General features: G+C 44.2%; 1 protein-coding gene across 2 annotated transcripts; it reads right to left on the bottom strand.

The window, feature by feature from the left end:
• Window positions 1–292: 292 nt before the first annotated feature.
• RPF2 (ribosome production factor 2 homolog) lies at window positions 293–23,455 on the bottom strand. 2 transcript variants are annotated; one of them, XM_080938374.1, is made up of 10 exons: window positions 23,378–23,455; window positions 21,056–21,188; window positions 19,031–19,068; window positions 16,642–16,681; window positions 12,909–12,990; window positions 10,215–10,291; window positions 8,820–8,919; window positions 4,739–4,841; window positions 1,478–1,622; window positions 293–680 (listed from the first exon to the last, which is right to left on the bottom strand). In XM_080938374.1, the coding sequence occupies exons 1-10, from the start codon at window positions 23,398–23,400 to the stop codon at window positions 501–503; spliced, it is 921 nt and encodes a 306-aa protein (XP_080794500.1). In that variant the 5' UTR covers window positions 23,401–23,455; the 3' UTR covers window positions 293–500. The 2 variants fall into 2 exon arrangements, with proteins under 2 accessions (XP_080794500.1, XP_080794501.1); XM_080938375.1 differs by lacking the exon at window positions 23,378–23,455 and adding an exon at window positions 22,955–23,059.
• Between the last annotated feature and the right edge of the window lie 3,135 nt (window positions 23,456–26,590).

The raw sequence follows: 26,590 nt of genomic DNA, 5'->3' as shown, positions 1-26,590 counted from the left end.
GCCTACTTCAATAATGTATGGCTTTCCTCAATGCCTACTCTTATAAAGACCGGTTCAGGCATACCCCAAGGACCTCAGATAAAGGCGCTTACCTATGGTAGGAGTCTGGAACACTAAGAAAGGCAGAGTTCAATCCCCACAGGGTATAACTGACCCCACCTGTCTTTTGACCACACCCACACTGTGACATACATGTGCACACACAAATCAGTTTTAAAAATTAAAAACAATAAGAACCGGGGTGAGTACGATCCAAACACAAATTTCAATTTTTTTAAAAAAATTTTACGTAATAAATAATGTTATAGAAATATACAATATGCTGGATATGGTGGTACATGCCTGTAATCACAGCACATGGGAGGCTGAGGCCAGCCTGGGCTACAGTGTGAAATTTTGTCACACCCACACCCTATCCTAATAAACAACTCTAAACAGCCTCAAGTAGAAATCTCTTTAGTAAACAACCACAAAAAAGTGCTGTTGTCAGTTAGGCTCCACTAATTTCTCTTCATTCTCTTTGACTTCTTCCCCTGGTCGGCTATTCCATTCTCTGCAGGCCGCTTCTTCAACCCCTTCATTTTCCTCGTCTGCAGTTTGCTTAGGTCTTGCTTCTGCATATGAATTCTTCCAAACGTTGTACCAAAAGTATCCTGAGAGATATTCTTTCTCTTCTTTGGCTATAAAACAAGAGGAGGGAAAAGCCATGTGTGTATACATGTATACACATATATGAACGTATGTAATTTTAAAAATGGCTTTTAGTAGCACACAACTCTCAGTAACAGTCCCTACCATGAAGCCTCTCAGTGGCACAAAGAACGTAGCTCCACACACCTCTCTTGTCTAGAGATCATGGGACTTTGGGTAAAAGTTCAGGTCATCTGGCAAGAATCTGCCGTGTACCAAGACAGTTTGCCAAGCTTAGCTTCCATCCATCTATACTAGAATTCCAGAGTTAAGATCTCTACTGTTGCTTTCAAAAAACTTAACTGTTATTTATGTGTGCGTGCGTGTGTGTGCGCGCAGGGATTCATGGAGACCACCTGCAGCTCACAGGTAGTTGTCAGTAACCTGGTGCATATGGATGTTGGGACTCAAAACTCTGATCCTCTGCAACAGTAACAAGTGCTTTTAGACTTAGTCCTTCTCCATTTGTCTCTGAAACAATTTGGAAGTGAAAACAAAGCTGGGCCTGGTACTGCATGACTACAGTCCAGCACTTGACAGCTCGAGTCAGAGAATCAAGAGTTCAAGGCCAGCCTAGACTATAAGTCAAACACACACTTAATGCATATATCATTCTAGAAACAGCGCTCAATGTCTGGATCCGGTCTCTCCTTTTCCTGGTTCCGAGCCTAACCCTTTATCAATTTCTTTTTGTGTATCTTTTTAATGTAGTGCACCATAAATCCTTGCTGGGCAGAATGGAGTACAGGAATACACACAGTTAAGTACCACATCAGAGGTCACATACCTTGAGAGCTTTGGGCACTTTGATGGACAGTTTATAAAGGTCATCTGATGCTAAGTGTGTCCTCCTCATAACCAGGTCCAACGACGGGCCCATCTCTTCTAGCTCGATTCGCGGTGTTCTGCACCCAGATTTCTTCAACAGCAGCCTTTATGAAATGGTGGAGGGGAGGACGACACATTAATTCTCTTTCAAAGTCCTTCTCTGAAATATCTTTGTTGAGAGGGTTTTGTAGTTTCAAATAATAAGATGCAAAGGACAAATCTCTTAAACATTTTGGGCATTCATGCCAAGTGCATCCCTTATTTAGTTTTTACAAATCAGAAAAAGAAATAATGTCAAATCACTAAGATACAACAAATGTAAACATAATTCTTAAACAATTCAGTGGTAGACACATGAATGTTTGCACAAGGCTCCAAGTGTGACGCCACCAGAACAAGAACTGTAACTGGGCTTGAGAGAGTAACTGTCCGTCTCCAACACTATCTGCGTCAACTCAACCCACTCCACGCCAGCATTTCCCCACAGCACATTAATGATGTCTGTAGACTGTAACAAACCCAAGCATCCTAATAACCAAACTACAACTTCTTTTTCAACACTCTGCATGCAGTAACTCCAGATCTGGAAAAATCTTGGGGAGCAAGAGAGAGAAGAATGAGAAACTGGGCAACAAAGACAAGAGACAACAGAAAGTCTTAAGATTTTCTTTGTATTATTAACATGCAAATTAATGGCACTCATATCTGTGTATCCAAGACTTTTACCCACTTTCCTTTTATATCCCCACTTCCAGTCACTAACGACTTCTCTTTCCGTCTCAGGCGCACATGTCATCTGTCTAACTGTTTTGTGAGTGCTGGCCTATGAAGAACTGAAGGTCAGTCAAGGGTGGGACCCAAACACTTGGGAAACGGAGGCTTGAGGACCAGTTAAAGGCCATCCTCTGCTGCACAGTAACTGCAAGGCCACTCTGGGCTATGTGAAACTCTGTCTCAATAAAACAACAACAATACTGGGAGGAGGGAGGGAGGGAGTATGGAAAGGAGGGGAGAAAAGTATCAACCCCAAATCTGAATTCAGCAATCACAATTAATAGAGGAGTTAAGTCCTCACAGGTATAAGGTGAGGGGAGTGAGGGGTTGGCAGGAGATATTTACTGACAGAACAATGTTCATAAAAGATTGGCATTGTACAAAAAGCTACCACAGAAGCAACAGACACAGGTAATGAGAAGGAACAGACAATTAAGGATGCTCAAGAGATCAAACAGTGGGAATCTAAGTATACAGATAGCCACCAAGACAGTGCACTCATGGGAGGCACACTTGCTGGTTATAGCAAGAGTCACAAGAACAGAGATGCACTGAATAATCAACCAAACAAGGCGAAACAGCCCATGACACATAAAGACCAGAAGGACCCAACACAGAAAGATAAGATGAGCAGGGCACGTTAGCACACACCTTCAGGCCCAGCACTCAGAAGCAGAGGCAGGCCAATCTCAAAGATCAAGGCCAGCCTGGTCTCGAGTTCCAAGACAGCCAGGGCTACAATGAGAAACCCTGTCTCACCCCATGGCCCCAAAGGAAGACAAACTGAGAGCCAGGCATACTGGCACGTCTTTGTCCTCCCATCCCTAGGAAGGTAAGGTGAGGCTTACATCAGGCTAGCAAAGATGTCTCAAATTAAGTGAGCGCCCCCCCCCCCCCCCCGCGCACATGCCCTCTCTCCCTTCGAGCTCTCCTCAGCTGACACCGCACTGCTGCATACGTACTCACACTGTTTGTCGTATGTCCCTGCACACAACCCAACCAATACCCAGCACAGGCGTCTGTGGCATTTTACACTCTTTGTCATGGCCATGGGGATCCACGTCTATAATTCTGGACTTGAAAGGGGAAACGGAACTTCACTACAAGTTCAAGCACAGCACAGGCAGAGGGCGCGTCATCTTTAATCACCTAGTGTGAGCACTACCGTCTTCTACAGGACGTGGCATGGAGAAAGCAAGGACGCAGCAGCACAGCCCCAGAAACCCTGCAGTCCCAGCACTGCAGATGGAAGCGAGAAGTAACCCCCTTGGGCTACATGAAACCTCGTCCCCAAAAACGAAGACCAGAGTTTATAACAGGGGCTCTGACTTTCAAATTAACACACTACTACAAATGACTGACAGGCTAACCCAAGTGACTTCAGCAATGATGCTCTATGGGAGATCTGCCTCCAATGCCGGATTAAAGGTGTGCTGCCATGATGGAGAGGAGGCTGGAGGTCAATCCAACCTCCCTCCGTCATCCACGGTGGACCCGGGCAGAGCTCAGTGATGGTGGCCACGAAGAAAGCAGCTGCTAAGGAGGCCTGAGCCCACCTAGCTCATCCTTCAGCAAACCTTTATCCACTGAGGCACAGAAGGACAGACTGACAAGAAGGGGTAAACACTTGGCTCCACCTGCACGGTCTGTTTTTATAAAGGAGTAAGAGGATGCCAACCTTAAAGGCTAAGTTTTAGCAAACTGTTATCCAATAAAAATGGCATCTGGCTGGAATCAGTGGCTCAGGCCTGCAATCCCAGCAGTTAAAAAGCGGAGGCAGGGGGCTGGAGAAATGGTTAAGAGCACTGACTGCTCTCCCCGAGGTCCTGAGTTCAATTCCCAGCAACCACATGGTGGCTCACAACCATCTGTAATGAGATCTGATGCCCTCTTCTGGTGTGTCTGAAGACAGCTACAGTGTGCTCATATACATAAAATAAAAATAAATAAATCTTAAAAAAAAAAAAGCCAAGCCAGGAGGATTCCAAGTTTGAAGCCCACATAATGAGCTCAAGGCCAGCTTAAAGCTACATCAAAAGATATTGTTTCAAAAAACCTAAAAAAGCAATCTGCTAGTTGAGACTTACACGCTTACCAACAGCCTATGGTAAAGCCTGCTGTGCAGGAGATACCACTGTGGTCAGCCTTGATACTTTTCAAATCTAGAATCCTGAGAACATTACTTTGGCTGGCCTGACTGTGGTTGGTGCTTTAAATCCAGTCAAGAACAATAATGAGACAGCACAGAAATGTAAAATGGGAGATAACTAAACACTAGGCTCACAACAGATAATCAGGGACCCAGGAAAAGTGACTTCCCAAGATCAAGGCTAGCAGCAAGGGAAGATGAAGGGTCAGGGCACAGCCCCTGCCTCTACCATCTGTGAATTCTCCAGACCCGTTGTAAGCCCCGAGAACTTCAAAAAACACCCGAAGACCCACTTACTTATAGCTTCGAAAGTAAATCTTTCCATTCAGTGCAGTGAAGTGTAGAACATACTCTAATCCAGCCAGCCGGACATTTGATACCGTGGGGCCTCTGAAGAAATCTGAAAGCACAGATTCAGATGTTAAAGAGAACTATTTAAAAATTAAGCTACAAAGTGCCATCTTTTTAACATGGGGGGAGGGGAGAAGGGATGTGTGAGGACACATACAAATGCTCATTGAGGCCAGAGCAATCTCCAGTGCTGTTCTCAGGAGCCGGTTCCCTGGAATAGACCTTGACAATGAGCTTAGGCTGGCTAGCCACATGCCCAGAGTGTGCAGTCGGTCTCTACCTCCTCAGCACCTGGACTCTAAGCACATAACTAGCTGAAGCACATAACTAGCCCTTGAGCTATTTCCCCAGCCATCCTTTAGTTTGCTTTGAGAATGTAACAAGTTGTGATGACAGTCTGGCCTCAAACTCCTCACCATGAGGATAACTCTGGACTCTGAACCCCTGGCTCTACCTCCTAAATGCCAGAATTAAATGCATACACAAAATAAACCTATTCTTGTTTACTATCATCTTTATAGACAAGGAACAATAACATAAAAATCTGTAACAATTAGAATCTAAACACTGGTATATACTGGGTTTCCAAACAAGAAAATCAGTCCTGGGTAGGTGAGATGGCTCAGTAAGTAGATGTGCCTATTGTGCAAGCGTGGAGACCCAAGTTCAATCCCTGGGACCCATATGAAGGTAGAAGAAGAGTCAACTTCAGAAAGCTGTCCTTTGACCAGCAGATACATGCATACCTCCATACACACCACACACAATAATAAGTTTTGTTTTTAAAGAAAGGCAGCTGTAAAGATTAGGATATAATCCAATGGTAGAAGGCCTGCCTGACATTTATAAGGTCCTGCATTCATCCCCAGAGCCACAGTAAGAAGAACAGGCAGGTATTTCCCAGACGGTTCACTGTGCTGTTTAAGAGACCTTTCCCTGATTCACTTTCCTGTCACTGCCCACATTAAGGAGATTGTGCAGTGACACTGCTGTCACTGCTCACCATTCCAACACACACCATACACTACACAGTGGCCTTACACACTTGTACTGAAAACCCAAGTTCCCCTGATGACCAACACTCTTACGGAATCCCTCTCCCACCCTCTGCTCTGCCCAAGATTTCTTTTCCACTTTCTCTCCCTTCCATTCCCTCATGCCACTAAGGTAATGAGAAACAAGGTGTGCATGTGTACACGCCCACGCACACACACACAACCATTTAAAGGGTAGTTTAACTTTGAACAAAATACATTATTGAAATTTTAAAACATTCTGAGCATCAGAAATAGATCTTGAGGCTATCTATCAAAAAGGAAGTGCTTGTGCTGGAATGGACCCTCCCCAGGTGATCATTTTACTTAACAATGAAGTAAAGAACAGATAATAAAAATAATATAATTTCCTAAAGGACCTGTTTAATTTTCTTTTCTTTGAAAATTCTGTGGTGTGGCATGAACCCAGGGCAAATATTCTTGACAGCTGTTTTTGTTTGTTTGTTGAAGAGACAAGGTCTCTGTTTGGACCCTTGGCTGGCCTAAAACTCGCTATGTTGATCAGGTTGGTCTAAAATTCAGATATCCGCCTGCCTCTGCTTCCCAAGTGCTAGGATTTAAGGCATATCACTAACCTAGCTGGTGTGTGCTGTGTTTAAGATTATTTGTTTTTCCTTTAGGTGTGTAAGTGCTTGCCTACATGTGTTTATGTGTGCCACGTGCACATGGAGGACAGAGGAGAGCACTGGATCTCCTGGAACTAGAGTTCCGGATGGTTGTGAGCCACCATGTGGGTGCTGAGAAACCCTCACCTTCTACAAGAGCAGCAAGGTCTCTAAATGACGGAACTATCTCCCCAGCCCATTTCTGTTTCTTGAGACAGAGTCTCAAACCTCAGATGCTGATGCTTCTGCAGACTTGAATTAGTTCAAACCACTCTGAACAAGTTAAACTGTTCCTACTCATAAACAGAAGTACGGTAGCACAAGTCAATGATTAGTAACCTTCAAAAGGTAAAAGGTGACTTGTAGCCGCCATGGTAGCATATACCTTCACTCCCAGCACGAAGGAGGCAGAGGCAGATAGATCTGAGTTCAAGCCAGACTGAGTTACATAGCAAGCTCCAGGCCAGCCAGGGGTATATGAGGTCAGTCCAACAACCAAACAAAAACTAAAGACCTAGCACGGCTCACTGAGAGGTCAGTCCTCTCTCGGCAGAGTAGCACTTACACTCACAAGGCCCTGAGTGCCCAAAGAGAAAACCAGCAGATGGCCAAGGCCCCATACAAAGCAAAAGCAAATGCTTCAGATGAGGGAAGCTGGATGGACTCACAAGGGTTTCCTAGAGAACTTGGAAAGTAAGAATGAAGCTAGCTGGGGTGACAGCCTTCCTCTTAGCACTCTAAGGACAAGGAGAGAGAACAAGGCCAATGTGAGCTACAGCAAGAAGCTGCCTAAACCAATCACTCTGTAGACCAGGCTGGCCTCAAACTCAGGTACCTGACTGCCTTCAGGAATGTTCCACCGCTGACCAGCTATAACATTTTCAACAAACCACTTTCTTTAAAGGAGAAATTGGGGGTCTGGAGAAATAGGAGATCAGTAGCTCTACCAGAGGACCTGGTTTGATGCCAGGAACCTGCACGGCAGCTCCATCTATCTGTATTTCCATTCCTGGGGGATTTGATGTCCTCTTTGGCCTCCACCAACATGAGATGTATATATAATGCACAAACATGCAGACAGAACACCCACAAAATTCATAAAATATTTTTAAAAAGGAAACTGAAGAAAACAAATGAACTAAGTTATAATGAGCTAACTCAATCCCAGCTGTGCTACAAAGATAAAATTTTAAAGCATGTTATACAGTACTTATATTATGAAGGGCCTTATATACAAAACTTTGGAGATTCAGAAATGGGAATTAGTAATATTTCACAGTCATAAGTTTTAACTGACCAGATTTCTAAATGTAACCTCATAATGCCAGTTATGTCGGACTAGAGCGCTACCCAAGGCTTTAGAACAAACAAACTTAAGATTTCTACACCATCAAAACTCATCAGGGCTGTGAGACGGCTCAGCAGGTTCGATGCTTGCCAGCAAGACAACCTGCATCCAATCCCCAAGGCTTTAGAACAAACAAACTTAAGATTTCTACACCATCAAAACTCATCAGGGCTGTGAGACGGCTCAGCAGGTTCGATGCTTGCCAGCAAGACAACCTGCATCCAATCCCCGTGACCCATGTGGTGGAGAGAACCAACTCCAACATGAGCATGCCCAAGCCCTCGCATACAAATAAAAACGTAATTAAAAACCAAAGCAAAACCCCACAACGTCTAGCAATCCCATTAACTAAGAGATGACTAAGTATTTTCTGGCTAGGAAAGTCAAAGACAGGGTTGGGTACAGTGATGCAATCCTGTGACCCCTGACTCAGAGGGCAGAGAAAATCAGAAATGGAGGAATGTGGAAAAGGCTGGGCCTCCCTGGCTAGAAGAGGCCGACGACGCCACACGCAGAGCCTTAGAGGCCACTCTAGAGTTTAGAAGACTAAAATGCTGAGAAATATCAACAAGGGGGGTCTAGTCCATGAGCTTTCTGCAGGAACCGGACAGGAGGCCATCACGGTGACAGCTGACAGATTGGCTGCACTCTGTCAGAGCCTTCATGAGGCTGAGCAGCAAAGGGCTAACTTGCTTGGTGGAAGAAGTCTCAAGAAGAAGAGAACCGGGGTACAGCGGCACACCCCTTTAATCCCGGCACTCAGGGGACAGAGGAAGTTAGTTCCCTGCATTTGAAGCCAGGCGACAGCCAGAGCTATGCAGAGAAACCCTGACTTAAACAAACAAAGCAAGAAACAAAAGCAAAGCCTAGCGCTCATCCAGGGAAAGGGAGTGAAGGGTGGAGCAGAGATCTGAGGACTGTACCGTCTGGGGAGAAAAGAACGGGGACAAGTTTAACCTCACAGAAGAGGCAGGTCTCAAAAGCAGCAACTGTTGACGAGATGTTCTATTAACACTTACCAATAAGAAGATTCTTTAATCTTCTGTAGTCTTCTCTTACATCAAAATCATCGCCAGCAAATATCAACATGGGTTTTGTTCCCTCAGGGCACTTACTAGTCTGAGATTACAAAACAAAGCAAAACTAAGCAAGTGTAATTATATAATTACCAAAAATCTAGAGAATTTATATTTTTAAGATAATCAGTATGTATTAAAACAATCTCAAAAGTTTTACATATACTATCTCATTTCTTGTTGCTACATCCATAACCGAGAATCAAAAAAATAACTGATTTGATAAATCACAGAGTCACTTAAGTGGTAAGTTATGCCTTGAAACCCACAGGTCCAATCTGAGGCCATTGCTCTACCCTGGGCTGTGGAAGTTACTGACCACACAGCGAGTTGGTAAAAGCCTTTTTCAACCCACAGGATGAGGATATCTGGTTATCATACTAAACCTTCAGGGTCTATCCCCTTCCTAGGAGAGCCAAAGAGATGAGCAGTATACATTTACTGCAATTTAACCACACCACAGGCCTCGGAAGTGCACCAGCTCAGCTGACCACTGTGCCTCATGCTTCACCCCAGCACTCTGGGGAAGTGGAAGCAGAAAGATCAGAAGTTCAAACTCAGCCCTCTTCACATAGCAAGTCTAAGGCCAGCCTGGGTTAGTTAAAACCATACATCAAACAAAGCAACACACAAAGCCCCTCTAAGTTACACAACTTCCCATTACACACAATGTGTTTTTTCTCTCTATGCTCTTAAATTCTAATCTTGAGTTTCATCTACCCTATGTATGACTTTAAGGTTAAACAATGAAACCCCTTTGGGCTTCAATCACCAACTGTGTGAATGGAAAACTGGGCGGTGTGGTGAAAGCCTTTCATCCCAGCACTTGGATGGCTGAGGAAAGAGGTTATGCTAATTTGACAGCTAATGGCCAAAATCAGACAGGGGCAGCCAGAGGCTTTGGTCATAGAACAGTACCCTAGCTGAAAACTCCAGACCCTCGACAATGTTGTTGCCCCTTATGAAAGGCAGTACTGAACCATGAGCCTAACTAAACGAATCATCACACTCTCAAGTTTACCTCTGTACGATCCATGCACTATGTTATAAACAAATGTCATTCCTCCTTTGTTTTGGTTGTTGCTTGTTTTTGGAGACAGGGTTTCTCTGTGTAGACCAGGCTGGCCTTGAATTCAAGAGGTCTACCGGTCTCCCTGCCTGTCTCCCACACACTGCCACACACTGCCCAGCTTATATGTCCTCTTTAAAATAAAGGTGAAATTGTATTTCTGTATGAAGTTATTTTTCTATAATATTCTATCAGTACTTCTTTATAAAATGCTAATATTGGCCAAGAACATTGTTAAAACATTATTAGCTGTATGATCAGTATCTTACCTTAATATCCTTTAGAGACACAAATTTCTCGATACCCAGTTCAATCATATCCAGCACATGGTAGTCATACATACGACCTAAAGCAAATACATTTTTAAGCACATAGATTCTCACATTCACCTTTTGTTACCTATAAAGCTCCAAATTACCTGTCTTTTGTCTCTCTAAATTCACTTTCTTCTCAAACTCTGACATCTACTTATTTGTGTTATCAGGAAAGCTCTACAATTCTCACTTTACAGAATAAATGGGGAGCCGGGTGTGGCAGCTGAGCACCTGTCATCCCGAGGGGGAGGCAGGAGAATGGAGTTTAAGACCAACCTCGGCTATAAAACAAGTCCTGGGCTAGCCTGGGGATTCTACTCAAAAGTAATTAAACTAAAAGTGTAGTTGAGCAATACTAGGAGTGTTCAACGTGCATCAGGCTTGGGATGAAACATTAACAAAAACATCCAACCTCAAAAACCAAGATATACGAAGACCTCAGACAGTAAGGGGGTTGCCTACGACTGAACATGTTACATAGAAACTGTGTGTCGGAGACGGAGATGGCTCAGCATTTCCTCCTCTTCCCGAGGAAGTTTAGTTTGGTTCCCAGCACCCTGTAATTTCATGTGATTATACATATACAAGCACACATACAGAATAAATAAATAAAGCCATACTTCCTGTTTAAAAGCTGGAACTGGTCTCCAAAGATGGTAGCAACAGTATTCTAAGATTACTAACCAAGAACTAGCTCATATTCCTTCTCACTTCCCTGTGGCAGGGTAAACTGATGTTACTGGTGCAAAGCTTCTGTGGTGATGCTGGGATTCCAACCCAAGCCTTCAAAAAGCTAGGTGAAGCTCTACCACTGAGGTAGACCTTAGTCTAACATCACAAGGTTAAAGCAGCAACAGAAACTAGTTTGGGACCTAATGATTGCTTGTAATCTCTGAAAACATCCATTAATCTGAGTCACAGAGCTGATTCTATGAACAAAAACACCGAAGAGTAGTGGCAAATGCCATTAACGCCAGCACTCGAGGGCAGGTTAAGAACACTGACTGCTCTTCCAGAGGTCCTGAGTTCAATTCCCACATGGTGACTCACAACCATCTGTAATGGGATCTGATGCCCTCATCTGGTGTGTCTGAAGACAGCGACCATGTACTCACACACACAAAATATATAAATATATCTTTAAAAAAAAGAGCCCTGAGTGCTGGAGCTTCAGGTATGTACTTGGTTGAACATAAGAGTTTTGTAAAGCCAGGATCATAATTATGTAGCCCTGGTGGGCCTCAGATTAGCTGTGTAGCCAAAGATGACTTTGAACTACTCATCTTCATCCTCCCAAGTGCTGAGAGTACAGTTTGGATGCCTGTAAAGAACAGACATCAAATCCCCCCGCCCCCTGCCCTGAAGCTCTAAGCTGTCCTATGTGGGTTCTAGGAACAGAACTCTCAGCATCTGGAGGAATAGCGAGCCCTGGTGTGCCTGAAGCTTACAGACAAGCAGAGACACTTCCATGCCAAGGAGCTGTCTGCATCATGGGTGGTGGTGATCACGTGACAAAGCTGGGAGAAGAGGAGGAGGAGGGGGAGGAGGAGGAAGAGGAGTAGACTTCCTCCCAACACATCTGTAGCAGGGAGAGATCTCAGAGTTAGCCGGGAGCCTTGCTTTTCCCTCCATCAGCCAGATGATCTGGACCAGGCTCCTTAATCTCTTACCTAAATATAGAATTAGCTGCACCTTCCCTGTACTCTCTGTGTGAGCATCAAAAGAGAGTATGTACACAAGAGGGGCCTGCAAATCATATTTTTAGAATATTTATATGTTGCCTTGCTGGGGAGTGGATTTACGGAGTTTAAAGGGATATAAGACGTAAAAACAGCAGAACAGTAAAACGGGCATTTTGAGAAGGGAGCAAGAGCATGAGTCGGAAACGCAGACAGATGCTCACACTGCTGTGTGTAGGTTTCCAGGGTGATGTACACGGGGAAGTATATCCTGAGTCGGTGGGAGAGATCACTCGGGGTGATGGTGTTTTGGGGTGTCTGAAATGGAGACTGAAGGCTCATAGAAAAGTCGACTTATTTGGAATAGGCTGTAGATATGAGAGCAGGGGCTGATTTCAATCTTACTCTGTGCCCAGATGTTACTTCTCTAGTCCAAATCCAGATGTGTCCAAACCTGGGGACAGCCAGGTCTTTTTCCTACTCACACATACAGCAATGTGACCTCCCTTTGGGGGCCAATTTGACTACCTTCTATTCAGACAGCAAACAGCTCTGGGACCTGGGATGTAGCATGTTTGGTTGAGTGCTTGCCTAGCAAACTGAAAGTTCCAGAAGGGACTCTCAGCACAGTGTGAACAGGGTACGCGTGCACACACCTGAAATCTCAGGAGTTCAAGGTCACCATCGTTAGCTACATAATATGTTTGAAAAGCACCTGGTTATGAGACCCCGCCTCAAAACAACAAAAAATTTGTTTTATATTTATCCACATATGCATACATAAGAAATGTCATAAAGGGCTGGAGAGCTAGCTCAGAAAGTAAGGCTGTTCTTCTAGAGGTCCTGAGTTTGTGGTGGCTCACAACCATCTGTAAAGGGATCAGATGCCACTGGTCTGAAGACAGTGACCGTGCACTCATATACGTAAAAATAAATAGGTAAGTCTTTTAAAAATGAGCACTGTACTCACCTATTACCAGATTATTTGGCCTCTTCTTATTATGGGAGCCAAACATGAATAAAGAACAGTCTGACTTCTTTGAAAAGAACTCCTACAAAATAAGCAGAAAAGCCCTTGAAGAATCTTAGCCTGGCTTGCTGGGGCGGCTCATGAATTTGGAAGGCGGAGGCAGAAGATGCTGTAGAGTGGTCAGCCAAAGCTACACAGCAAGTGCCTGTCTCAAACAAGCAACTGTCTTACCCGCGAGCTTATAAAGGGGATTAGGGCCTCCCCTGCCCCTCTCCGAGAGGACACTAGTTAAATGTAATAATCTAGATAAGGACATACAGAAGGGGCTGGAGAGATGATTCGGAGGTTAAGAGTTCTTGTTGCTCTTGTAGAGAGATGACCAGGGTTCAGTTCCCAGAACCCATGGCAACTAAGAACCATCCTTTACCTTTTGACCTCTAAGGGTCCTAGACATGTATAAGGTGCATACATAAAAAATGTTAACTTTTAAATTCAATTTTCTGATGGGTTACTTAGTTGAAAGACTCACCTTTCAAGACTAGAAATAAATGGATGCTAGGAAGGCAGTGTCTGAAAGAGCACTCATTCCCTACGCAGTCAGGCCTTCTCAGTAGCACACAGTGTCCATCACTGCATGACCAACAGCACGCCTCAGCACTCACAGCGAGCGCCAGGAGCTGGATGTCTGCACCTGGGCTCTTAAGTTTTTAATGCCTTTCACTACTTTCACAGCTACAACCAAGCAAGGCAGTGCTCTGGGAGCCCCGTGCCCACGGCTTATCTAGCTCCAGGCCATGTGTCTGGCTGGGGCTGGCTGACAGACTATGATATTCCAGTACAGGGACTATTGGGACCACAGAGCTATCTATTGGCTTCCATTACGGATTGAGATAACAGAAATGTGCAGCTTCCATCCTAGACAGTCCTATGCAGCCTACAGTCCACACAGTTGGCTCAACTTACCGAGGTCACTATTCCTAACATAAAATTAAGGTTCAAAGGTCAGGTATGGCAGCACACTCCTGGAATCCAGCACTGGCATGGTAGAAACACGCAATTCTGGGGCTCATCAACTAGTCACTCTAAGCCAAAACTGTTGGACTCAGTGAGAGATCTGCCTCAAAAAACGGTGAAGGGTAAAACCCCCTATATCAACCTCTGACACACACGCACACACAGGCATACAACATGCATAACCTAGATTCAATGTGTTCTAGTCCAAAATCAGCTAAAAAAAAAAACAAACAAACAAACAACAACAAAAAAAAAAACAACCAACAGACCAAACAAACAAATTTCAAAATTAATTTAAAAGAGATCAAAAAACAGATGAAGCAGAGACACTCTATAAATTCCCCATGGGATGCCCCACATAGCCCATCTCATACACATGTGTTGGTCACCACTCTGAGGGGTGAGTTCTTGATCTGACTCTCTTCCAGCATGTTTCTATGCAGAAACAAATGGGGGCAAACCTGCCCATCACCTCCCGTGTGAAGAGAGAAGTCAGAAAAGTCAGAAATTTAGGCTGGCAGGGTGTGATGGTACACACCTTTAATCCCAGGACTCAGGAGGCAAAGGCAGGCAGATCTCCATAAGTTCAAGACCAGCCTGGTCTACAAATCTAGTTCCAGGACAGCCAGGGCTACATAGACTCTCATCTCTAAACAAATAAATAGAAGGAAGGAAGGAAGCCAGGCGGGCTCTAAACCTATGTTCCGGACAAACTAACTTTTCTAAGAATTTACTTTACCAAAGGCGGTCTTGCAAAAAACCTACTATGGTCATATGCTGTCAGGTGATAGCACTCTTCGCTGAAGTGCTCCAAAACACAGAGACGGCTCACCATCCTGCTCTTCCAGAAACCTGCATTCAAGCCCCAGCACTTTTATAAACATCAGGTTTATAACTACCTGTGACTGCATCTCCAGGGACTCACATCCTCACCTCTGCACACTTGCTCTCATGTGCACAGACCCCCACACACACGCACATACAACTCTTTAGAAATATATTTATGGTCTAAACCAATGGGAACACGTTCTTAAAACGTGTTCTCTAAAATCATTCTCCTAACAGAAGTGGTGCCTTAAGGCCACAACTTGTAAAGTATGTTCAAGTCATCATCTAAAAGTTTGAAGACGGCCTGGGTTTCATGATTCCTGTTTCAAAAAAGAAAGGAAAAGAAGAAGGAGGGGGAGGGGGAGGAGGAGGAGGAGGGGGAGGAGGAGGGGGGGAGGAGGAGGAGGAGGAGGAGGGGGAGGAGGAAGAGGAGGAGAAGGAGGAGGAGAGCACATACCATCCAGATATCTGAATGGACAATGGTGTTTAACGGAATATGAAGTTTAGTGAGATTTAAGATGTATTCGGGCTAAGCATGGTGACACACACCCGTCACTGCAGCACTTAGGGCATGACAGGACTTCAGGGCTAGCCTTTGCTACCCCAGCCAAGGCACATGGAGACAGGACTTCAGGGCTAGCCTTTGCTACACCAGCCTAGGCACATGGAGACAGGACTTCAGGGCTAGCCTTTGCTACACCAGCCAAGGCACATGAGACCCTGCTCCCCGACCCCAGCCAAAGTCATCATGTTCCCATCAGATTCTTTTCTTTCTAGATATTATTATTAACTTATTAAAACTACCACAAGCTCTGGGGAGGTGGGCAGTTAGGTGAGTCCTTGCCTGGCATGTATGAAGCCTTTGGCTCTATCCCAGCACTGTCTACACAGAGGTGGTGGTCTGTGCGGTAATCACAGGAGGTGGATGCAGGAAGATGGGAAATCCAAAGTCACCTTTGACCATACAGAGTTCAAGCCACCCTGGAATACAGGGGACCCTGTGTCAAAAACCTAAAAATAGGCTTGTATGGTGGGTGAGACAATGCCTCCCAGCACTAGGGAGACAGATGCAGGTGGAGTCTGAGGCCAGTCTGGTCTACATATTTCCAGGACAGCCTGTCTCAAAAAAAAAAAAAAAAAAAAAAGCCAAGCGTTGGCAGTGAACATCTTTAATCCCAGCACTTGAGGCAGAGGCAGGCAGATCTGAGTTTAAGGCAGGACTACACAGAAACCCTGTCTGGGAAAAGAAAAGAAAAGAAAACACACACACACACACACACACACACACACACACAGAGAGAGAGAGAGAGAGAGAGAGAGAGAGAGAGAGAGAGAGAGAGAGAGAGAGAGAGAAAGGGAGTGGGGGGATAGATTAATTCAAGTAGCATTGTTACAAAGTTAGTAATGGGCAAGAATAAACTTCATCTATGGGTTTATTTTCTAGAAAGCTCATCCCTTGTGGGGGAAGGAGGGGGAGAGAGAAAAGCAAGCAGAGAAAGAGGGAAGGAAGGGGAGGGAGGGAGGGAGGAAGGGGTCTTAGTGGACAGAGGTACAAAGCCTAGTACCTGAGTTTGATTCAAACCTACACAGTGGAAGGCCAAAATACACACACACACATACACACACACACACACACACACACACACACACACACACACACACACACACACACACTTTAAATTAAAGTCAGTAATCTCATTTCTCAATCTGAGCATCAAAATTCTCATACACAGGATTTCCACCTTCAAAACAACACTGTGTGATTTAGTCTGCCACCATTTCTACACGCTCTGCTCTGTCATTTGTGAGTGGACACAGACCCCAGGGCCTCAGGCAGGCTAGGCAAGCATGAGCCAATACCACCCAACCACACCCATCCTGCCCTACTTACCAGTGATGTCTGATCCTCAAATGGTCTTGTAATATTTTTCCTAAGAATATTAAAAAAGTGATTCCAGTTTTAATGTTAAAAAGTACATCCAGTTAAATAAAATATTGAACAAAAGGAGATTTTATATCAGATGATTAAAACAGCAGTACACTGTGGTACACACCTTTAATCCCACCATTTGGAAAGTAGAGGTAGGTAGATATCAATAAGTTCTAGACAAACCAGGTTTGACCCTGTCTCAATATATGCTACCCAAAGGGGGTGGTGTGAAAGGAGTGCTGGAGAGATACTCAGTGGTAAGAGCCTGAGTTCAATTCTGGGCATCCACCCGGCGGCTCTCAACCATCAGTAACTCCAGTCCAGGGCTTCATGTTGCAGGGGTGCGTGCAGACAAAACACCCCAAAACACAAAATTAAGACAGCAAAAAACAGCCAGTCACTTTTAATCCCAGCACTAGGGAGGCAGAAAGAAGCAGGTGGATGTAAGTCTGAAGCCAGTCTGGTGTGAGAGAGTTCCAGGACAGTCAAAACTACACAAAGAAATTCTATCTAAAACAAACAAAAACAATAATAACGACATTAACAACATCAACAAAAGGGCAACATGTTGTGGCAAAACTAGAGCAGGCACCACATTAGCATAAAGAGTGAAAGGATTGGCTCCAAGTCCTGATTACTCAATATGCCATAGAAAGAGTCTCAGATTAACATTATTCTTACTGGGCCACAGTGACACATGCCTTTAATCCCAGCACTCAAAAGGCAGGGCAGGCAGGTCTCTGAGTTTGAGGCCAGCCTGGCCTACAGAGTGAGTCCAAGACAGCCAGGGCTACACAGAGAAACCTTGGCACAAAAACAAAAGATTCTTCTAAGTGATGGGGTGGAGCAATTGCTTAGCACTTAAGGAACTTGTTCTCCTGGAGGACCTGAGTTCAGTCCCTGGAACCCATTATCAGACAGCTCACAGCTCTGTGGGTCTCAGGACTTCTCGCCTTGGCAGGCCTTCACATGCACCAGGGCAGACAAAATTTAAAACAGATCATTCTAAGTGGGAGTAAGGCCCTGGATCTCATCTCTAGCATGAGTAGGGCCCTGGATCTCATCTCTAGCATGAGTAAGGCCCTGATCTAATCTCTAGCATGAGTAGGGCCCTGGATCTAATCTCTAGCATGAGTAGGGCCCTGGATCTCATCTCTAGCATGAGTAAGGCCCTGATCTCATCTCCAGCATGAGTAGGGCCCTGGATCTCATCTCTAGCATGAGTAAGGCCCTGGATCTCATCTCTAGCACTCCCCTACAAAAAGACAAAGATACTGAGACAGGCAGAAGCTAAGACTATTCAGGCAAAAAACAGCAGGCAAGTGCTGCTGGAACTGAGCCAGCGAAGTGAACAGGATGTGAAGACCATGTCTGGGTGCGCCTTAGCACTGAAAGTAAGGCAGGATGAGGAGTCGGGGCCAGCTAGGCTATATGCAACCTTGTCTCAAAAACCAAAAACAAAGCAATTCTAAAAACCAAATCACTTTATCAGTCAAAGGGAGCAGACTATACACAGAAAGAACAATGAAAAGGTATAATATGCAGGGATTTAATTTGTTTTCAACTGTATGTGTATTTCTGTAGTGCATTTATATGTAAGTGCAGGTGCCTGAGATGGTCAGAAATGTCAAGACACCCTGGGGCTGGAGTCACAGGCCAGACGTGTGCTGAGAATCGAACTCCAGTCCCCTAAAAGACAGTGTGAGCTCCTAATCTCTGAGCCATCTCTCCTGTACCATAACACTCTGACTTCAGTCTAGATCACACAGAAAGGTGGAGGTGTCCTGACCCTACACCTCTACCAAGATGATGACCGGGATCTGAGTTTAGCCCTAACCGGCAGAGAACTTGCTGAGCATATATTTCCAAGAAGGAAAGACAAAACAAACAGAAACTAGAAAGAGAAAACAGTAACTAAGTAAATCAGTAACTTACTTCGTATCACCACAACACTGTCAAGTCCCTGGCTACAGTGACAATGCAATTACACTGCAGTGACAAAGTGAGACCCAAACTGAAGGAGCGGAGCAAAGAACATACAGGAACTCTAGTCATTCTTAGAGTTTCCCTGTGCACATATAACGACTTCAAAGTAAGTATCTATTACAATTATGCAAGAATATTCTGAGCCAGGTTTGATGGCACACACCTTTAATCCCAGCACTTGGGAGGCAAAAGCAGGTGGATCTCTAAGTTCAAAGTCAGCTAGGGAGGGCTATATAGGGAAATCCTGTCTCTAAATAAATAAATATTCATTCAGAGCAAATACTAACATCTTTTTCTTCCAAGCCTCCCATTAAGCAAGTATTACAACTAAGTAAAATAAGCAGTAATAACAATAAAGACTTACTTTTTATACAGAACTCCATATGGTTTCTTCAGTGCATACTGTAAAACAGAATTTTAAACTTTCTTAACAGAACAGTCATGGCAATATTCCTGATTCATAGGTGTGGGCCATCGGTTGTCTTAAATTCAAGGGTGGGAACGGGATCTTACTATGTTGCCTGGGCTGCCCTGACTGCCAATCCTGCCTCAACCTGCTGAGTTCTGGGGTCACAGGCATGCAACACCATGTTTGGTAAAATATTTGATGGTTCTCGCTCAGCCAAGTGTTTCCCTGTCTCCGTGCAATGAACAGCGAACAGCGTCACCTTTTTCTGCCAATCAAGAATGACCATCATGAATGCTGATTGCTGTGTTTGTCTCTCTGGGTAGCCCTGGCTGTCCTAGAACTTGCTCTGTAGATCAAGCTGTCTTTGAACTCGAGAACAAACCCTTGAACTCTGCCTCCAGAGCATTGTGATAGATTAAAGGCAGGCTTCAACATGCCAGACTGGCCATTTCATTCTTAGCAGACTCCAGATGTTCCTCTCTAGGTTGACCCCATTTGCTCTCAACCCTCTTGTATCAAAGCAATATGCTGTCTGGACAGGCCAAGCTCTGGGGTAGCACTTGCTGAGCTTGCATAAGGCCCTGCATTCTACCACCACACAGATCACAAGACTGACCATATCTCACTTAAACAAACAAACAATATTTTTTAAAAAGAGTTCAATGAGCCCACAGGTTTCAGAGTGAACTCCTACTCCATGCTATTGTACAGTCCTGCCTTCCTTTCCAGCTTCATGTGGCCACTTCCCTTTGGCAGCTCACCAAGTGAGTCTTGGAAGCCCCAAGCTTCTTGTTTCAACTCCTCCTCCAAAACGAAGAGTACATATGATTTCTGGGAAGCCCACCTGTGTGCAGGTCCCACCTATGTAACTTTTTGGTTTTTGTTGGTCTCATTAGCCTATCCTGGATGCAGCTCTGTGTAGACTGAATTTCTGATCCAAGCTCTTAACATGATTTCTAACTATGCACCATCCTACCCTGGAACACCTCCTGCACAGAACTTAATGCGTGATACTTACAATGCATGTCTTTGCTCTCACTGAAGAACAAGACTGACCTAGAATAACTAGTGTTGAAATACTAGTACAGTATATAGTATTATCAAGTTGCTTCAGCTTACAGATTAGTTATTAAATGTCTTAACAAGGTGCAGATGAGATGGTTCAGTGATTAAGAGTACTCCCAGGCTGCTTTCTAGAGGACCCCATTCAAGTCCTAACACACATACAGCAGCTCAGAACTGTCTGTAATTCCAGTTCTAGGAGTCCTGAAGCCATCTTCTGAATTTAAGGATACTGGGAACACTGGTGGTGCACAGACATGCATACAGGTCAAATACCATACAGACTGAAGGCAAAAACTACATCAAACTTTAAACAAATCTTTAAGGGTAAATATGGTGACATGCGATTTTCATCCTAGCACCCAGGAGGTAGAAGTCAACCTAGCTTACACAGCAAGCTCCAGCCAGCACTGTATCATGGGATGCCGTCCAAAGGGGTGGGGGTGGGGAGCCACCCAGATAAATACAAATTCACTCAGAATAGTCGCTTTGCATTCCCTTACCAGCACCCTCACCAGATAGACGACTCCCGGCTCTTCAAGGCCAGACCTCAAGACATAGCAATCATATCACACCTGCCCCAAGTCAGTTCGCTCAGAGTTCCTAAATATTCCAATCTTACTTTAAAAGAATATTCAGAGCTAGCCTGGGCTACATAGTAAGACCTTATTATTATTACTATTATTATTATTATTATTTTAAGCAAGTCAAGAGGGCTGAAAAGATGGCAAGGCGTTCCTCTTTCGAAAGAGTTCAGTTGCCACCACGTCAGCAGCTCAGTCATCTGCACTCCGGCTACAGGGGATCCAAGGTCTTAGGCAGCTGCACACATATGCACACACACACATATAGTCACGCTCATGCATGCACACACGCTGTAAAGATACAGTACTGGAAGCAGTAACTGGATGTACCTACCACGTCTCTGAGCACTTGTGTCACGGTTACATTTGCATTTCCACCTTTAATCAGCATGGCATTCTTAACGTTCTCACTGACTTTTGGTTCCCTCTTCTCAAGGAATCTCTTCGCCCTTTTTGTTTTAGGCTTTCTGTACCAAAAAAAAAAAAAAAAAAAAAAAAAACACAACTTGGAACAAGTTACACATTCTCCTCATGACACAATGACAACTTGACTGACGACCTAAAACAGGAAGTCATCAAGCTTCAGGGAATCATACCCACCATACATTTATTAAGTAGGATCCCAACAGCATCAGCCAAAAACAAACAAAAGCCCTCACTTAGCCCGCTGGGTGGTGGTACACAGCTTTAATCCCAGCACTCAGGAGGCAGAGGAGGGTGGATCTCTGAATTGGAGAACATCCTGGTCTAAGAATGAGTTTCAGGACAGCCAGGGCTACACAGAGAAACCTTGTCTCAACAAGCAAAAATAAACTATATCAAAAAAACAAAAACAAAAATTCCCACTTCTCCAAGAAGATATCAGCAACAGTATTTTATTGTTACTGTTAAATATGTGTTTTATTAGCTTTTGGTTTCTTAGAAAAACTTTTTTTTTTAATATTCCTACTTGTTCTAGTATTAATTTTTCTAAACCTCTTATTATTGAACATTAAAGGATTGTGGGCTGAGAGATTAGGTTAAGAGCTGCCTTTGTTGAGAATGTAGATTTGGTTTCTATCACCCACAGGACAGACCCCAACTGGCTCCAGGGATCTGATGTTCTCTTCTGGCTTCTGTGGGCACTGCATACACAAGGTGCACATAAATACAAGCTAGCATTCACACATACATAAATAAAAATAAAAATTAAAAAAATGAAATGATGGGGCTGGAGAGATGGCTCAGTGATTAAGAGCACTGACTGCTCTTCCAGAGGTCCCGAGTTCAAATCCCAGCAACCACATGTTGGCTCACAACCATCTGTAATGGGATCTGGTGCCCTCTTCTGGTGTGTCTGAAGGCAGCTGCAGTGTACTTATATAGAATAAATCTTTTTTTTAAAAAAGTGAAATGACTTCAAGTTAAGCAATATCTTTACCTTAGTGTGTTTCTTCATAGTGCCTTATGCCAGTAATTACAGCTCTTTAACAAATCAGACAACTCAAGACTAAAAAGGTAATATGCCCAAGATCTTCGCTGCAGGCATTGAGCCAACGATAAAAATGTACCAGAACAGCCCCAATATGAAAAACTAATCTATGATTCTGTTTTTACAGTGGCAGCAATGGGACACATTTCTGTCAAGAATTCATCTTTGCCTCTGCTATGGTGAACATGGTACATTTCATAGTTTTCTATGAACAAATTCCTCCTCTCAAATAAAAATAATCTTTTATTTCCCTGTCTTGGAACGGGTAGGGAAAGAAAAAAGGGAAAACACACACACACACACTCACACAAAGTACCAATATGCTTACACCTTTGTTTCCAACATAGAATTAAAAAATTCTCCTCTAATGAAATGTCATGTATAAAACCTTGTATAAAACCAAATTAGTCATTTACTAGTCCATCAAAATGCACATTTTTAAACTGAATTCAATCAAGGTACAAACTGTTTTTATACAGTGCTAACTGCTATATACACTTTACAGCTCGTGTCTTTATGCAATCTGACTAACCAGTAATCAATGTAAATAGCACCTTACTTGTTAGTAAGGCATAATGGGTGCATAAAATCCATTAATGACTAAAAAGAACTGTCGTCTACATTACACATTCACTTTGATAGAGGAAAACTGTAAGAACCGATGCAGTAACATCTGGGAACTCAATAAATATTTCTGAACAAACCTAACCATCACTCATCGATAAATAGAAGTGTACAAAGTTGGAAGGAAAGAAAAATTACCATTTTGTACCTATTGTGGCAAACACTGCTCTTTACAGTTCTAAGACTCACGACTGTTGTGACAACTATTTTACAAGGCAGTCTGATTTAGGACGGTTTAAATGCCCAAAGTGACAAAGTCTGTCGACCGGATCTTGTCAGATTCCGAGGCATGAACTCTTAACCTGGTCCACCGCCATTCTCACAGCTCAGAATCCATCAGTGGCGAGGTCATAGGCCGATCGCGGCTCCGGCCCTCGCTCCAGCCCACAGTTCGCGGTCTGCCAAGGCTTCACCCCAGCGACTCCGGGCGGAGAATCTGCTGAGCCGGTTCCTTCCCAGGAACCACTAGCAAAGCGCGTCCGGAAAGAGCGACAGCGAGAAGACCGCGGCAGAGGTCACGGGAGACTCGCTCCCACGCCATCCCACCCCACACACACTTACAGGACTTTGTCCAAAGCATCCATCGCTGCTAGATCTCTACACGTGTGCCACTCACTTCCGGAAAGCCACCGCTAGCGCCGAAACAGTGCCGGAAATGCGAAACACCACTTCCTTAGACAGCCCCGCCCCCCACGCTGGCGGCCATTTTGGGGAGGCATAGCGTCTGTTTCCCTTGGTTACGGAGATTGGTTGTTCTCTGAAAAGTAAACCTTTTAAGTGACTTAGTGTGGAGTCTAGGATTGGGGAGCCAAGTGTTCCTCTTCAGGGAAGTAACCGGAATGCTAGAAAGGTTGGAGGCACGGTACTCAGTTACCAAAACTACTGATATGAAAGGAACACCATTAACTGCGAGATCAGTTGAAGCACTTTGATTAACCCCTTGCCTTCTACATAAAAGATACACGAAGAATCTGATTGTGACTTCCTCCATTGCCCAGCTTGGGGTTTAATTTATAATGTGGCCATTGACTTTACCAGCCATGCTTAATAATGAAAAGAAAAGGCTAATGATTTTCCACCAGCCTCAAGGTTTCGAGTAACCCCTCCCCTCCAAAAAATAATGCTTTAATCTTACCCAACCACAGTCCCTCGAATGTCTCCAGAGCACCGAGCAACCCTTCTTCCCAGGAAGAAATGTCCCAACCTTATCTAGACACCCAACCCTATTCCAGCACAACTTAGCCCCTGGAGTGTGGGCAGAGAACCCCAACATGGTTTAAGTCAGCAGCAGCCAATCACTTTGAAAGTCAAATGACCCCACCAACGCTTACATGCCTAATCGCCAACGCTATAGCTCACCCTTTACAAAATGTATAAAAACTGTACTAACGGGAAGTTCGGGGTCGCCTCTCCTCCGGATGTAGGCCACCCTAGTGCACCAAACTAATAAACCTCTAGCTTTTGCATTGATCCCCGATCTCTCATCTCACTCATGGGAGCCTCAAATAGATAAGAAAGACTCAATTTGGGTCTTACAATAAAAGCTCCATAAAAGCTTCAAAGGACTGGACTTGGGAAGGAGGTGAAACACCCCTTGTCTCTCTATGCAGCCCCTCCACCTGTTTCCAAAAAGGGTCAGCTAGAGGTCATCTTCAGCTACACAAATTCTAGGTCCAACTGGACTATTTAAGACACTATCTCAAAATAAATAAGCAATAAATCCACCTAGTAAACAAGCTTTCCCAGGTCCTTTCCCCAAATCCTGTGAGTTGCAGCAGCAAGCAACTGAAAGTGAGAAAGGCCTGTGGGAGCGTTCAGTTTGTAGCCAAGTCAGAGGAGGACTTGTAGACCAGAAACGGGACGATGGCATGGAACTGTGCCCTTAACCTGTGGCTCTGACACTATGTCCGAACTTCAGAACTGGATTAGGTTGAATGACATTGAATATGTGTCCTCCAGGGAATTCATCCGTGATTTAAACAAAACCCTCTATATATCTGTTGTAAAAAAAAGAAAAAAAGAAAGAAAAAAATGCTGAGGATAGTAAGACTAGAAGAAACAGGTTTCCCAGTGGTAGAACTGATTTTCCCCCCAATAAAGGGCAAATCAGAAGAAAAAAAAAAAAAAGAACCAGGAAAGGGGGCCTATATTTCACAGCTGTTAGTCTTGGAAAAAAAAATAACAGGTTTTGGTTGGTTGCTTTTTCATCCCCTTTTTAGAGTAGCATGATTTCATGCTGTAATCCAGAGCCTGGCCTAAAACTTGCAGCAATCCTCCTGTTTCAGCCTCCTAAATGCTGGGGTGATAGGCAGGAGTCACTGAACAGTGTGTCCTGACTTTGTTGTTTCACTAACTCTGAGCCTGCTTAAGTGTCTGTATGTCTCTACAACTCCTAATTTACAAAAACCTATCCGAAGACTACCTTTCAGCGCGCGCTCTCTCTCCAGTCTAAACTGATTTTCAGTCCTCAGTTTCCTTTTAATCCTCTCATATTGCTTATTGGCTTCTTACTATATAAAAGCCATTATAGGGCTGGTCAGGTGGCTAAGAGATTAAGAGCACTGGCTGCTCTTGAAGAGGTCCTGAGTTCAATCCAGCAACCACATGGTGGAGCATGACTATGAGGGGATCTGAAGCCCTCTTCTTGCCTGCAGGTAAGCACTCCTAAATTTAAATAAATACACAAATGTTCTTAAAGCCACAATCTTACAAGATTTACTATTCAATTTTTTTATAAAAATAAGAAAATGAGTGTAACAAAAGTATAAAAATAACTGCAGTTAGGTTGGGAAGAGAGCTCAGAGGGCAGGTGAAGGTGCTTTCTGCCATGAGCAACAGCTGAGGGCAGCAAGAGAACCTGAGTGTGCTTCCCAGCACTGACAGTGGGTGGCTCACAGCCACACACACACAGCCTATGCCTCTTCTGAGACCCCACTACCTGTATTCCTGGCTGGCCCAGAACTTGCTATAGAGACCAGGCTGGCATTGAATTGAGACCAGCCTGCCTTTGCCTCCACCCTCAGCACTTGACCAGATCAACTTTCAGCTATTTTTCTTTCCTTGGTGGTATTGGAAAGTGAACCTCAAGCATGCTAGGCAAGTGATCTGCCAGTAAGCTACGTCTTGAGCCTTTTTATAGATACTGTAAGTCTCATTAGGTCTCAGTACTCAACTTAACCTCGACTCACTTTATAGCCCGGGAAGGCCTTAGACTTTCATCAGTCTTCTTGCCTCTGCCTTCCAAGTAGCTAAAAAAAAAAAAAAAAAAAAAAAAAAAACAAGAAAACCATGTGTGTATGTGTAAGCATAAGAATGCAAGTGTCCAAGGAGACCAGAGGGCTTTGGGTCTTCGAGAGCTGAGTTATAGGCAGTTGTGATCTGCCTGTTTGTATGCTAGGAACTGAACTTGGGTCCTCTGCAGTCTCAGACCCTGAACTAGTTCTTCATGTTCCTCTCCCCCCCACACCCCCACAGGTCTTCTCCCTGCAGCCCTGGCTGCCTGAGATAGAACTCACTCTGTGGTCCACGCTGAGAGATCCGCCTGCCTCTGCTTCCCAAGTCCTGGGATTATAGCTGTGCACCACCAGCTAAGCCCAGTTCAGTAAGAGGCATTCATACTACTCGCCCATTTTCCTTGTCCCTATTTTTTTTTCGAATGGTGCTGGGCATCAAACCCAGTCTCACGAGTGCTAGGTGATCACTCTACCACTGAGCTATACCTGCAGCCAAAGGGCCATTTTTTTTTTAAATCATAATGTTGTGATTATACTTGAT

This window comes from Micromys minutus, assembly GCF_963924665.1.
Source record: "Micromys minutus genome assembly, chromosome: 25".
Taxonomy (NCBI): Eukaryota; Metazoa; Chordata; class Mammalia; order Rodentia; family Muridae; genus Micromys; species Micromys minutus.
Note: the sequence above shows the minus strand (reverse complement) of the source record. Positions and strands in the feature narration are given on the sequence as shown.